The sequence below is a fragment of the Cyclopterus lumpus genome, chromosome 14, assembly GCF_009769545.1.
Source record: "Cyclopterus lumpus isolate fCycLum1 chromosome 14, fCycLum1.pri, whole genome shotgun sequence".
In the NCBI taxonomy this organism is placed as follows: domain Eukaryota; kingdom Metazoa; phylum Chordata; class Actinopteri; order Perciformes; family Cyclopteridae; genus Cyclopterus; species Cyclopterus lumpus.
In genome coordinates, this window is record NC_046979.1 from 9,204,516 (window position 1) to 9,219,999 (window position 15,484).

Sequence of the window (15,484 nt, forward strand, 5' to 3'; positions counted from 1 at the left end):
TCAAGGTCGTACGAGATCAAACACGTGTTTCTCCAGAGCTTAAAGCCTCTCTACACCCACACAGGTGTTTTCAGTTATTGGCTCATTACAGGATCAAGTTGAATGTGGCCAATTGGGTCGCAGATCTTCCTCTACCAATTAGAATGATATGGGTGTAGTTTGTCCCGCCCTAACAGGTGAAAGAAAGCTAACAAGACACTTTGGGAGACGTCAATCAATTAACTTTCGACTTCCACTCAGTCCTGAGAAGAGCGCTAATCAGCCAGATTAAAACACCTGTGCAGCAGCTAAAACTCATATTTCTGTTTACTGCGCTTTAAAGTTTCACACATGCATGACGTCACAGTGTCTGGTTGTTTTCTGGGTTGTTATCAAATGTAGATTAAACACAATAAACACGACCATTCTCAATTTGAAGAGGTTTATGGAGTTCCTTCATTGTCTGATTTCAAACATAGATGGCAGTGATTTATTTCAGTTAAAATAAAATACTTAATATCATACAACATGGAGTTTATTAGCCATTCTGCCAAAATGATCATTTATGAGACATGTGGCCATTTGGTGGTAAATATCAGTGGTAAATATGAACATGTTCAGTACACCGGCTTTGTAGAAATACTTAATGCAGACATTCATATTTGTAATCCCTGAGGTATTATTTAGTGAACAATACTCTAATCTCTGATGACACTGAAAACCCTGAGCAGCTCATTTGACATTGTGGACTATTTATTTTGTGGCCAACCCGCTTCTCATTCCCTACATCAGTTTCAGATTTCACATCATAGCGACATTTAGGGTTAAAGTTCACAATTGGCTTCGAGATGAATAGTTTCATGTTCACTAATATTGTCTGCTGGACTGGACAGACAGTTCTCTTTGGCCGGTCCTGTTCCAACCTAAATCAAACACCATTATACATCCCAAAGGTTTGTCTCTGGGGCGATGATGGATTTTTAGAAAGATTACCAAAAAAAATAGTGTAATTATGGTATGGGACAGATCTCTGCTGGAGAACATGCAGAAAGCTGTCACCAAAGTGTACATCTCTGCTGATAGACCCAAGAGTGGACAGTTCGCCCTCTGGGTGGCGCTAGAGGACGAGACATGAGGTTACAGTCTCTGTGGAAAGATGTGAAAGAAAGTTCATGGAGTGTCCAAAAATCAAATCCCCAAGTGAGCATGGATGTACTCTGCACATTGCATTTTAATGTATTTCATAAACTTTTGGCAAGATGACGAGATATTTTTCGTTTTGGCGGAACAGACCAAGTGACCGACATCGTCATCCTCAGACCCCGCTGAGCTTTCTTGCTGTCGGTCGCGAAGCGACAAAGACTGTTTTCAATTGATGTAGCCTACTACTTTACAGCCACTGTCCATGCACCTCTCTGAAGCGCCAGAGATGTCCACGAGTTGGTGTCAATTTCCCTTTTCTTAAGGTTTCTCTTGATCGTGTCTTTATAGCGGAGCCGAGGGCGGCCACGATGTCTCTTGCCAGATAGTAGCTGCGAGAAGAGAATCTGCTTCGGCAGGCGATCGGTTGGCATTCTCAGAAGGTGTCCTGTCCAGCGGAGATTCTTTCTGAAGAGGAGGTCTTCCATAGAAGGGAGTCCGGTCCTCTTGAAAATCTCCGTGTTAGTCACCTTGTCCTGCCATTTGATTTGCAAAATTGACCGCAAATGTCTCATCATAAAAGCGTGTAGCTTCTTCTCTTGGCTCCACTGTCCATGTCTCAGCCCCGTACAGCAGGGTGGAAATTATGATCGCTCTGTAGATTTTTCCTTTGACTCTTGCGGACACATGATGGTTGTTCCAGAGTCTTTCGCGAAGCCCACCAAAGGACATGCTAGCCTTTGACATCCTCTTTTGTATCTCAGTTTTTATTCGGCCATCTCCTATTATTGTGCTGCCGAGGTACGTGAATTATTGTACAGTGTCAAATTAATGAATACAACATTATGAAATGAATAACCACATAACACAATTATATTTTAAAGCGGTATATTATGAAACATCATACACATTTAATTGTACCAGTATTAACAGTGTTTTTATTGAATTATGCCATTATTCCAATGGGACTGTTATTTCATGTGTGTTTTATTTTAGTTTTCATAATGCCATTTGCTATTTCATTATCTCAGTTTGTCAATATAACTGTATTGTTGTCACTAGGTAACACTGACTCAGCTGACCAATCACAGGCTCCCTGATTGTCTTAAGCAAGGAAGCTCAACAACAGCCTCACATTTAAGAGGGAAAAAATACCAAGAATGACATTGAATACAATTGTCACTTGGAATAATGGTATTATGAAATAGAAAATGTTGTGCTCCATTAATATGATGGAAGTAGCAGATTTGTGGTTTGTGATATTGTGCTGTATGAATAAAAAAATACTTGACTTGAGGGATGTAATTAACATCCAATACATTGAATTGACCCTTCAAATATTAAAAGACGTTTTAAAATATTTAGAATAATGACAGAAATGTACATAATTTGCCCAACATGTAGGGGTTTAGCTTTTTTTTGTAATTGGCATGACATTTTCTGTACATGTATACAGTGCCACAAGGAAGAGACCTTTTGACCCTTGACCTAGTGCCCCAATCAGACCACACAGTGTAATGTCCACTTTAAAAGGCCCTACTGATCGTCTTCTTTTTAAATAGGTTCATACACTTTGTGACTCTTTTCCTTTCCCCCTCTCTCAGAAGTCTTTTCTCATAAAGCCGTGACCATATCTGAACCTTCCCAGTGGTCCTCTCTCACATCACAACAAATCCAAAGGATTAACTTTAATCTCATGATTTTGTTCGGTTTCTTCTCCTTCCTGTCTACTTAGGTCTATCATGGATCGACCTTATTACTGTTTACATTCTTCTTAAGATCTGAGTTTCAAAGCTGGAATTATCCGGACGAGATTCGTCTGTCTGAAGGAGTCAAAGTGCCTCTTGTGCTCATTAAATGTGCAAGAGACCAGATTGAGAGATAACAGCGCTAACTGTGCTAACTGTGATAACTGTGCAAACAACGGCGAAAGAGTCAAGGGCTTACATTAATTACCTGAGTACTCCACTATTTGTATACATAGTAAATAGTTGTTTGCTGTTATAATAATGTTCAGAATGTGAAATGCAGCCCTTTAAATCCAAACCGCAGAAAGCATGCCAGTGTATCTTATTACCTCAGTTCACTCTCAGTTTATGGCTTATTAGTTGTGTTTTGTTCAGTTTGACCTACAACCGTCCATGAGCAAGATTTATTTTTTATGGGTGAGGCAAAGCAAAGCAACAAATGATTTCACAAAGTTAGACAACAATCAGTCATTAAATGTGAGTTTTCTTCTGCTTTTGTAGAAGAAAAAACACTGAAAAGGACAAGTTTTAGCTTGTTTCACCTATGAGTTGTTGAGTGGAGGGAGTGAAGGTGTTCAGTTTCAGTCTCTCCTTCCCTCCCTCCTTGCAATCAGCATAGCACCTCCTGCTGCAGAGAGGTGCTTGTCAGACCAGTTTTCAGGCTGTGTTTGTGTGCGGCTGAACGTGTTCAGGGAAGCCCTCGTAGCCAGAAGGCGAAACTAAAGAAACTGTATTTGGTTCGAAGAAAAGTCTGTTGTTTCATGTAACGGAAATGTTGGATTGATCTGAACACATCTAACAGGACAAGAAGACGTTTACTGTGTTTTGGATCACCACTGCAAGGAAAAGACCGTTCACCACAGGTGAGTGTGTTGCCTTTATGTTATGACGTGTGCTGGTTTGTGCTCACAGGCTTTCACAGGTACAAGAACAGTGCAAACTCCTCTTTAAAATGTGAAATATTTAATCGTGGCTGCACCCAGATCATATCTGTTGTCTGATCTGATTTGTTACTTTTTTTGCTGTGACAGCACTGAAAAAGACTAACAGACTTTAAACAATGTCCCAAATATCAGCACAGAGTGGCAGTAAAGGAATGTGACCTTCTGTCACCTTTCCACACACAACTATGATCAAACTCAGAATATAAGACCAAATCCTGTCGACGAATGTTGTCGATGTAATAAAGGACACGTTTTACAGACCTTTGATACACTTACAATCCACTAAAGAAGAGAAAATACCAAACCAAAAATAACCTGCCTGACCAGGAACTCTCAGACAGATAACACAGACTCTCGTCCACCACAACACCCAGAGCCACCGAATGATTTATGTTGTCAATCAAAATATATGGCAGTTTTGACATCTTAAAAGTATCTCACTGCTTCTTACAAATGTCACGTTAAACAATAACACCGGCAGGTAATAAAAGCCAATAATACATTGAACAAATAGTCTGGGTGTGGCTCTAACAATGTGCATGTCATGCAGTAGCAGCTCATGCGTGGGAGGGCGATACAGGCAGGTACAGCGTCTGAAAACGTCATTATTGTGGAGCAGCAAGGAACCACACGGCTGACTGAGCGGTACAGTAGTTATTTGCTGTTTCTTCTTCTTCTTTTTTTCACATTTACATCCAAGGCATTATTGTCATAGACTTTGTGCTGTTTCAGTTCCAGACATTACATTTTTTTCTCTGCCTGTCAGGTCTGGTGATTTTTATTTATTTTTTACTACTGTGGTTTTGGATCTTCATGTGAAGACCAAACCTCCTCATTTTCTTGCTCCAATGAATGTAATTCTGTATACTTTAATGTGTTATTCTTGGCAAACATAAAATATCAAGTTTTTCGGCAAACATGATTATATTGGCACGCATTGTCCAAATGCAGCCCTGAGGGGTCATTGTCACGATACAAAAAGATTACAAGTTAAAATATCGTAATCCTCCAGAGAACACAGCTGTGCAGTGTGTCAAAAATAGCCTTCGGATATTTTTTTGAGGCAAAAAAACCCAACATTCCTTGTTATTCTTTACAATACTGCACAGTTTAGGTCAAAACAAACTGCCAATCACACCTACTGTGGCAGCCTTTGTTGCCTGTTGTGTGAAGGACGTGAACAAATATTTACTCTGGTGTCAGTCTTGATGGATAAAAGAAAGAACAATTAAAAAAGACATTTGTGAATTCCTTTTATCAATCAGACAATGGCAGCTATAACGATAAGTTTACAACAAATGTTAGCTTTAGTGAGATACCTGTTTAAAATGTTGCCATCCATCTGTGGGCCTTGATTGACCTTGTTATTGAAGATAGATATTTAATTTGATTGTTTCCAAAATGCTGTAAATCACATGTTATACCTTAACCGACGTGCTCTGTTTGCTCATCATCATCTGGTCTCTCTGGAGAGACTCTGGGTCACGGAGCAGCCTGCTGTTGATCCGAGAATAATGAAGTAGTAAAGATCTTCATTGGCTGAACATAAGCTTGCTCTAAATAAGTTTACAGCTAGACTCTATTTAAAGTCTGACAACGTTCGCTGCCTGTCATCATTCTGCAGCTGTGAAGCTTCAACATCTGGACCATGTTCTCCTCTGCTGTCCCGTACAAAAACCAGCAATACGCTCAACTGAAGACCAACTTTATCAACGACAAGACGCTATTTGAGGACCCAGAGTTCCCAGCCACCAATGCGTCGCTGTACTTTAAGAAACCCCCTCCTGGTATTGTGACGTGGAAACGACCAGCGGTGAGTGGCATTGGTTATAGTGTTTACATCATGAGGCAATGAGATTATTGGTACAAATGAATATAGGCATATTTTACTGTACCAGGTGGAATGTACACGGCATCATTTTTAAATTCATCCATCACGTTCACCTTTCTGTAGGAAATAAGCAATCAGCCCCATCTGTTTGTGAAGGGCATCAGCTCCCATGACCTGAACCAGGGAGTTGTGGGAAACTGCTGGTTTGTTGCAGCCTGCTCCTGTCTGGCTTTGAAGCCAGACCTCTGGAAGAAGGTGAGTTCATTTGGTTGAGAAGATGTGAGCCAAAGGCCTGGCAAATTGTTGGTAATCAAATTTGAGCTCCAATAACCAAACTGCAGTTACAGCAGCAAGGAGTTAAAAGTCAAATCAGGTCAGTAGCAATTCACCTGGTGCATTATGTCAGTAAAACACATTGGTCTTTGCAGCTATATATATATATATATAGATGATATCATCTAAATTACAATATAAGAGGCCTACCATATCTGTATATTTAACATAACCGTAATACTTTATCTACCATATCTGTATATTTAACGTAATACTTTTACTCTCAAGTCTCAGGAAATGCATTATTGGACCCACAAGCAGATAAACAGACGAGGAGGCAGCAGCAGAAAGAGGGATTGAACTAACTTAAAAAGTTCAAATGAAACAAGGCAGGAAACAGGATATTAAAACATTGAACACCAATCACAGGGATAACCAGGAAGAAGGGCTGGGACACTTGATATGTGAAAAGGTGAACTAGGCTAGAAAGTAATGACTGTTTGTGGAAGTGAGAACAATTGAACAGGAGGAAATGTGGGGGGACTCGATTGATTACGCAAATGCCTCGAACAACGTTTCCCCAGTTTGAACCTTGGCTGACCTGACCAATCGTTGCATGTCACTCCCCTACTGTCTTTTCCCACATTTCTTGTCTCTCTCTCTATTATCACTATCAAAAAGTTCAAAGTGCCTCATGATCAAAAAAGTGTGCAATACTTGTTTACAATATTACCAGCTTTAAGCAAGGAAGTCTTCGATCCAAAGATTTTAAAGCCATCACTACATTCAGCGGGTGATTGGATTAATATTATTTACAATATTTTGATATCTGAACTGCAACAGGGAATTTATGAAATTGTATTGCATAACGAAAGTATATTGCTTCCCTTGAGTAATATAAAATGTTGTTAAATTAACATCGGAAGCATTTAATGGTAAAGGTTCTGATATTTCTGCTTTTCTGCTTTGCTCTACATACTTTAGTATACACTCAATACTTTGTAGTTATTAATGTGCAAAGATATAATTAAATAGTTCTGCTTTTGTTATTTTATTATGTCAGTTACATTACATTAGGGACCATGTGGCACTTAACTGAGGGGCAAAAATCACCGGAAAGGACTCATTAGTCACACTGGTATTTGTTGCATTGTGTTGTTTCCAGGTAATTCCTGATCACACGGCGCAGGAGTGGGATCACAAACACCCGGAGAACTATGCTGGAATTTTCCACTTCCAGTTTTGGGTGTTTGGAGAGTGGGTGGATGTGGTGGTGGACGACAGGCTGCCGACAATCAACGGTGAACTCATCTACTGTCACTCAAAAGACAACAACGAATTCTGGAGTGCTCTGCTGGAGAAGGCCTACGCCAAGTCAGTAAACCTAAACCTGCAGGGGCCAGTTGCATAACAATAGACCTGCCAACACACATAGGCCCAGAAATAAATAAAACATAAAATGCACAAATCCTACTGTCGTCATAAACAATTAAATAATAGGTTACAAGAATCCTCAAAAAAGTTGGTCAGACAGTTGAGATAGTCAGTGAAAAGTTTGCTAAAAGTAACGTTAATGTTAGCTAACATTTAAAATAAAATAGTTATCTAACGTTAACTCAAATAAGCTCAAAGTAATGGATAAATTATTGAAATTGTTAGAAAAATTTGTTTAAAGTAATTGGTTAGTTAACAAATAGTCAACTGTAGCTGTGGCTAAAAGTTAGCTAATAGTAAGCTAAAAGTACTTGTTAAACAGTTAACTTTAAAAGTAGGCTAATGTTAACGAAAAAAACTTTTGTCATATAACATTACATACAGGTACATAAGCTAAGGTTACATGAAATTTGACCCCTGCATTTAACCCATCATATTCAAGGACACTTTGAAACACGGACAGTACGAGCCGGCGGGGGTCAAAAACAGTAAATACTGAACCACCAACCTTATGGTTAAAGGACTGATTACAGCTGCTACAAATAGTTAACTAACACCAACTGTTGCCATCGCAACAAAACTATCACTTCAGTCTCAGCCAGGAGAGAGGTGGCTTACTGTCCATTAAGTCGGTCTTAATATTTAGACAACAGAAAGGTCAGGTTTAATCAATTAGACTTTTCTAACCTGACAATCCAAGACTAGTCTAAGTCCAGAATTAGTCTGGACTTAGACACATGTCATGCAACTGGCCCTGATTTATATATAGCGTGTTAAACTGCATGTATGTTCATATTTCTGTAACACGTCAAACTTCTGACTAAACACGGGATTCCCTTGCACCTTTCGCGTTCAGGCTCTCTGGCTGCTACGAGTCTTTGGAGGGGGGAAACACCGGAGACGCTGTGGTGGATTTCAGTGGCGCTGTGGCTGAAGCCATCAACCTGGAGACAGAAGCTTACTATAAGGACCAGAAAAAACAAGAGCAGCTGTTTGAGGATCTGCTAAAGGTCTACGACCGTGGAGGAATCATAAGCTGCTCAATTAAGGTGTGTGCTCTTCCTGCATGTGTGCTTCTTGGTCTCTACACAAAAACTGACCAGTTGTCTTTATAATCTCATCAGGCAAGGCCTAATGAGATTGAACTCGAGATGGCAAACGGGCTGGTGAAAGGCCATGCATACTCTGTAACTGCAGTGAAGAAAGTGCGCATGGGTCACGGCCTGCTGGCCTACTTCAAAAACGAAACCATTCCTCTGATCCGCATGAGGAACCCCTGGGGCAAGACTGAGTGGAAAGGAGCCTGGAGTGACAGGTGAGAAGTGCCTTGAGTCCATTTCTTCTCCACTGTTGTAGTTCTAACCAGAGGAAGAGCAGGAATCGAGAGCTGTGCAAACCAAACACACCTGCTCACGAGCTCACAAGGGTCATGTAGAATGATTGCGATGGTAATTCACCATATTTTGGTGAAAATAGGGACAATGCATATGGAGGGCCAGCAGAGAAGTCGATAATGCTGCAGGAGGGGTCAATCTTCTCCTCTGTCATGAGATATTGTCATATTTAAAATCTGATGTAACCTTTGTAACCTGACTTCACAATCAATTATTTGTGAAAAAGCAAAAGCCATATTTCATGACTCAAAAGGTGGATCTAAAACATTTATCTAGAAGTAATTCATAATCATCTTAATTTGTTCTGCTTGCTGTTTGTCAGCTCTGAGGAATGGTCAAAGGTCGGTGATATGGAGAGGGCCAATCTCGGCATCACGGTAGAGGACGATGGGGAGTTCTGGTGAGCGATTAAGTTCCTTTAATCACGCCGGTCGACGAGCTTATTTCCTCTCTCGGAGTGTAAATCGGAGTTGTCATTTTCCGTTCACTTTGACAGGATGGAATTCACCGACTGGTGCAAGTTCTTTTCAGATGCAGACCTTTGCCGTCTCATCAATACCTCTGTGATCAGTGTGCACAAGACATGGAACGAGGTTGTGCACTTTGGGAGCTGGACTAAAAACGCAGAGCCGCTTTTAAACCGCTGCGGCGGCTGTGCTAACCACAAGCCGACGTTCCTGCAGAACCCTCAGGTACTGAATGGATTCTTCACATCACCTATGTTCGTGCACATGTATGTTCACTTATTCTCAACCTCTTCTTCTTTCGCAGTTCTTGTTCGATGTTACAAAGGAGGCCGATGAGGTTCTAATTGCTTTGCAACAGAAAGACATGAAGAGCCACAGAAAATATGGAAGGGGAGAAAATCTAAGCATTGGCTTCGGTGTCTTCAAGGTAATACTTTAATACTTTATTAATCTATTCATCAATGGTTGATAACTGATCTATAACTGCTTGTTTCATCATAAATCAGGGGTAAATAGTATTCAAAGGTGTGACGGATTTGTGACCAGTGATGAGTTCATTACGGAGGAAATGGTGTTTGTGCAGACGTTAGTCAAAGGTCGGTTTATTTAAGTGGAAAACAGGGTAATTTCATCAGAGTTTGGCTTTCGTTTTGGTCAAAGAATTTGGCATCATTTTACTTTTCTACTCATTTGTTGAGCAAACAGTGAACAGTTGTTCTGGGATTTTAATGACAGGCAGACCATGACTTTATAGGTTTATCAGAACCAAAACAGACCATTTCAACAAGATCCTAAATCATGATTAAACACAACAAATACACATATTTTAGTTGATCTCCAATCTGAAAGAACAGAGTGGAGCCAAACACAGTTAGTGAAAGTTTCTTCTGAACTCCCAGTAATGTGCAAAGAGTTCAGTCGCCTGGACAGCTGCCATTTTAGAAAGCTCATGCATTATGGGCGTGTTTGGTGGTTGGTGCATTACACTATGCTGTACGAAACCAAAACGTCTACTTTATATGTAGAATTCTAGAGATAATTACATCATGAACTTTTATAGAGACAAATAAAACGTGTTAAACTACTGCAAAGTCGATGCTGCCCTCTCATGCAGAGACATTGACAAACTAGATTGTATCCTAACCTACTGGGATAAGATTGTCACAATTAAGTGAGGTAATGTAACCGTATGCAGCGAAACTGACATCACATTACCCGTAATACTTGTGAGAGATCTGGCTAAATGCAAACACACACACACACACTACACACTCTTATCACTCTGACTGAAGTGTTCAGTTCTGGACTGCAGTAAATGCCGGCGCAACTGGGAGCATGTGACGAAGAAAGCTGTGTGCATGAGGCCTGTTGCACAGTTGTGAGCCTGAACCTGAATTTGACCCTAAACATCTATGGTCATCATACCAGTGATGTGTCCTCCTCCTCCTTCATCTGACGGAGTCCAGACACTGTTTCCACATTCTCTGCTTTTTTATGTTGTCGCCCACAAAACTTTGTGTTTTCCTGTTTGAGAAGAGTGTCAGTGGTTGAAGAAGGACTTTCAGTCAGTTATGAACCAGAATACACATAAACATGCATTAGTGGACTTCTGAGGGCAACTCAGTGAAAGTGTGGAGGAGGACTCTGACTATTATGGTAAACTATGGATGGATGTTAACTACTGAAAAAAGAATAATGCAGAATAGGCCGTTTACATTTTTGCCTAATTGACACACCATGTATCTTACCAGTAGAATAATTACATTAATACACACTTTTGTTAAAGTGTTGTATATATTGTTCTACCACCAGGAGGCAGAATAATCTGTGTAGGTTGCAAGCATTTTATTATCACTCCTTCAGATACTGTTTAAACCGTTAATGCAAACACTTATCCTATTGAGGGTGTGGGGCACATGGTGACAGTGCCACTACACCTCTGTGCAGCCCCTGTTTAAAACATTCAAATTTAATTTGACATCTATATAGATTAGATTGACTTCAGTGAAAATGTGTCTTTGCCTCCCAAAATACAGCAAAGCTACATACAATGCACACAACACAGCACACCATTAGAAAACATACAGAATGTAGCCTACAGTAATATACAATAATGCGAATGAGCAGGTAGTAGACAATAAACAATACAAAAGAGCAATCCTATAAAATAAAGTTTATGTATATTGTATATCATGCTCAGATTGCACTGTACATTTTTGGAGTGTTCAGATTTGGTACGTAATGTTTGCATGGAACAGTTTTTCATATCCCTTTTTTTACATTATGCAAATAGAATCAACATTTCTGATCATCGGTTGTGTTTTGATTTCTCAACATCTGCCACTTAGGATGCTGCAAACACACAATCATAACCGGGATACACTTGAGTGCGCATGTAAATGCAATGCATGAAACACTCCTTGTTAAAATCACATTCCAGACTTTATATCTGATGAGTAAAGGGAGCGATCTGTTCAGTGATTTTTAAATGGTTTTCCTTTTCCAGGTGGAGCTGAACAGGAAGTATCGGATGCACGACATCTTGACCCAGCAGTGCGTGGAGACGTCCACCTACATCAACGCTCGTGCCGTGTTCATGAGATGCACGCTCCAGCAGGGCCGTTACATCATCATCCCCACCACCTTCGAGCCGTCCACGCTGGGGGACTACATGATCCGGGTTTTCACTGATGTGGACTCGGGCTGCAGGTAGGACTGTGGTGGAGGTCCGGGGTCCAACCAGCGACAGCTTGCAGTTGTACATCAGCAGCATGGCTGTGTTTCATGTTGTCAGACAGACATGTAACATTCACTTACAATGATCAGGTCTTAAGAGACCCTGAGCTTGAACAAGGCTGTTCTTTGGCTGTTCAATTCAGAGACTAATGGATGGATTTTGTCCAAGAAAAGCACTCAAAGTGACTGTTTTGGAGAATATACAATTATGTTCACATTCAATCACTTACAAAGTAACGTTCCTCTCCTACTGCTTTTCTTGGCCAAGGATTTTGTTTTGTCCGATTTTTGTTGCTGATGTTCTTGTTGGCAGACTTTTACACCAAATCATATTAACTCTAGAGGGATGTGTCGAACAGCTGGATTGGTTATTGGTGTCAAAGGCACCACTCTATTCAATTCAGCTCTGTACTATATACATAAGGTCCTGGAGGTTGAATTCCTGTTTTAGTTTTGACTATTTTGTTGCTGCATATAAAAAGTGTTTTCAACATATTTACAATGTATTCAATTTATAATAACTAAGAATTCATTTTGTTTTACAAAGATAGGAAGCCAGCGTTTCAGTCAAGTCTAATGTTGCCCTACACATAAAAGAATGTCGGTCACTTCGACCCAGTGAGGCATGTAACTTATTATTAAACAGTGGTAGCTGAATGGTACCCAGGTATCGCTATTGAAAACTGAAAAAGTGTCCAATTTGATGACAAGATCTAGGTGAGAGTACCAAGATACCAGTACTCTCCTCCTCTCCTGGTCCCTAAGTTCTCCTCTACCCTTGCAGGGAGCTGATGGAGGATAAGCCCAAAGTCAAATGCTGGAGTTCATTCGTCGGATACCCACAAGCTGTGACTCACGTCTACGTCCACGGAGCAGAGGAGCTGCAGAACCAGGACAATTCAGGAGGTTAGAGGACTTTACCCAAATCTACTAGTCAGTGTGATCAGCCTGTAGTCCCGTTTGCTGAGATGGATCTTTACATGTTTTCATGCAGGTGCAGACCCCTATGTCATTATATCCTGTGAGGGCCGATCAGTACGATCCACCATCAAGAAGGACACCCTGCAACCAGAGTTTACAACCAGCGCCATTTTCTACAGGAAGAAACCCAGAAAGCCCGTAACTGTGGAGGTAAGATGGCATCCCTCTCATCCTGATGACTGTAATTAATCTCAGCGACTGGCGGTGGAAAGGCATTGTGGGTCACGGTCCTGTGGAAACCATGTATCCTGAAAATGAGACTGACTTAGACTCAGAAAAGCACCTTTGTTTTCAGCTCAGACACCAGGCATTATTCAATGATTTAATATGTTTGGAAATGGTTTTGGAAGCAGAAAGTTGGAGAATTCTGTACAGCCTATTGAGAAACATGATCCTTAAATGTGGAATTAAAAAATCATAAAAGTTTGCGATATATTACAACCAAGTAACTTTTTAATCTGCCCTTAATATACTTCTTAAAATCAGATTTGAGTGTTTTCATATTGGAAAAATAAGATGGCTGGAGCTTTTGCAGGTCTTGTTGGTCCATATTTATGCTGCAAAGCAAACCAACCCATCTTTTAATAAAACTAGTGCTTGGATATTATTAGCTGAACAGTATTAGTTTCAATGGTGTAGCAATTATTTCAAAATTGAATCTAGACTAATAAGAAAACCACAGTTTCTCCAATTTTTTTCTCATTTATTTTATTTTCAAATATCTATTCGGTGCTCAAAATAACTAATAATAAAGAGAAAATAAACAGACTGAGTCCTTGAACAATAAAAGCCGACAGTGGTCAACTGATAGCAGCTCATAATTAGGAGTAATTGAAAGCACAGGACATCATCTCGACGTTATGGCTCAACATAATCAAATCAGAGTCACCGACTACTCCCTCCAGGATCTGCTGTCATTGTGTGATATGTGACGGTAAACCATACATTTAATACGTGACTGGTCTTCCTCAGGTGTGGAACAGCAACAGCGTGAAAGACGAGTTCATGGGCCAAGTGGTGCTGTCCGGCTCGGTGAAGGACACCTACGAGCCTCAGAGGCTCCAGCTGAGGAAGCGAGGGCGGCAGATGGCAGACGAGATGCCCGGTAGCATCAGTTTGAGGATTGCCACTTCTACTCAGCTGACCGCTATGTGATCTCCTCACTGACCTGAGCGAGGCCTTAAACATCTCCGGTGCTGAACTATGTGGTGAACATCTTGTGTAACAGTTGTGGTTGAACTCGCTTTCTACCGCTTGACGTCCATGCTTGTGCCTGATTGTGACTTTATTTCAAAGTTGACAGGTGAGGGACAGACTGAATGTCTATTCCTCTTATTTTTATCCAAATGTTTAATCTTTTTAATTTTGTTTACTTTTTATATCATTGTGTAACTTAAAGTATTTTTATATTGACATTTTGTAAGTTGCGTGTAAAGATATCATTCCTTTTATTTTACACTATAGATACTGTGAGTGATATGGCAGTAATTTGTCATTCAAGTCTTAACATACTTTAGTCATTATTATTATTATCCTCTATGTTTACCTTTATGCAGAAAAACTCATCCAAGACATAATAATGTATCATCTATTTCTTTAATGCACCTTCTGCTCCTTTCTTCTATCAGTTTATATCATGTTGTATACTCATGATTATTAAAAGAAATGCAAAACACAACATTTTTATGAAGAATTTAAAGAAATTCAACCTCAGAATCACAATAGTATTAACACAACTCTGGTTTTCTTCCTCTTTTTTATTTCAGTCCAGTTCCCAAACTGCAATATTTTTGTTTTTTACACTCAAGACACAGCCATGCACAATTCAAAGTTCAAAAAGTCTATTGCTTCAACCACAATTAAAAATAGTTTATCCAAAACCCCATTTCCCCGTCTCTCCTTTGTCCTTTTTCAAAGATGGGGAAAGGCCTGCTGAGGTATGCCAGATGGATCAGCAGTTTTACAAAGCTAGACAATAATAAGAGTAGTAATAATAATGATAATAATTTAAAAAGTAACATTTTTTGTCTTTGTTCCATTCTCTTGATACACATTAATAGAGGAATTTTCACACCACATGTACAGGTTTACACATTCAGAAGAAAGGAATGTACAGGAGCAACCACAGAAAAGGGGCACGTCAGCAGTGTCTCTTGTCCCAGTATCCACCTTTGTGCTCATAGTTCAGACCTGTACATGGGGGGCCCGACGTCCCGGGGGCCGCCCACACCTACCACACACACACACACACACACACACACGCACACACACACACATGTACGGACACTCAGCAGTGGTACTCGGGACAGACTGTGTGGGCCCGCACACAGAGTGCTGCATTCATCGGCTCTCTGTCCAGATGAAGGAGTGTCCGATAAAATCCAGACAGGAGAGCCGGAGCCAGGAGGGCAGAGACAGCGCGTGTGTTTGTTTTTCTCTAATTTTTTTGTTGATTTTTCAGGGTGCAAAACATTTATTGATACATACCATAGAGCAACCTGAATATTGTCATTTTAAGTTACATAATTCTGAAAAAAAGGGGGGAGGAAGGGTGTGT

At 40.3% G+C, this 15,484-nt stretch overlaps 1 protein-coding gene across 3 annotated transcripts; it reads left to right on the forward strand.

The window, feature by feature from the left end:
• Positions 1-3,497: 3,497 nt before the first annotated feature.
• LOC117742383 (calpain-5-like) lies at positions 3,498-14,795 on the forward strand. 3 transcript variants are annotated; one of them, XM_034549656.1, is made up of 14 exons: positions 3,515-3,730; positions 4,362-4,456; positions 5,436-5,624; positions 5,766-5,897; positions 7,081-7,289; positions 8,206-8,398; positions 8,474-8,664; positions 9,066-9,143; positions 9,240-9,435; positions 9,515-9,637; positions 11,717-11,919; positions 12,731-12,852; positions 12,941-13,077; positions 13,900-14,795. In XM_034549656.1, exons 3-14 carry the CDS (start codon positions 5,460-5,462, stop codon positions 14,080-14,082), a joined length of 1,932 nt encoding a protein of 643 aa, XP_034405547.1. In that variant the 5' UTR covers positions 3,515-3,730; positions 4,362-4,456; positions 5,436-5,459; the 3' UTR covers positions 14,083-14,795. The 3 variants fall into 3 exon arrangements, with proteins under 3 accessions (XP_034405550.1, XP_034405547.1, XP_034405549.1); XM_034549658.1 differs by having other exon boundaries at positions 3,526-3,730; positions 4,365-4,456; positions 13,900-14,632; XM_034549659.1 differs by lacking the exon at positions 4,362-4,456 and having other exon boundaries at positions 3,498-3,730.
• The last annotated feature ends 689 nt before the right edge of the window (positions 14,796-15,484 follow it).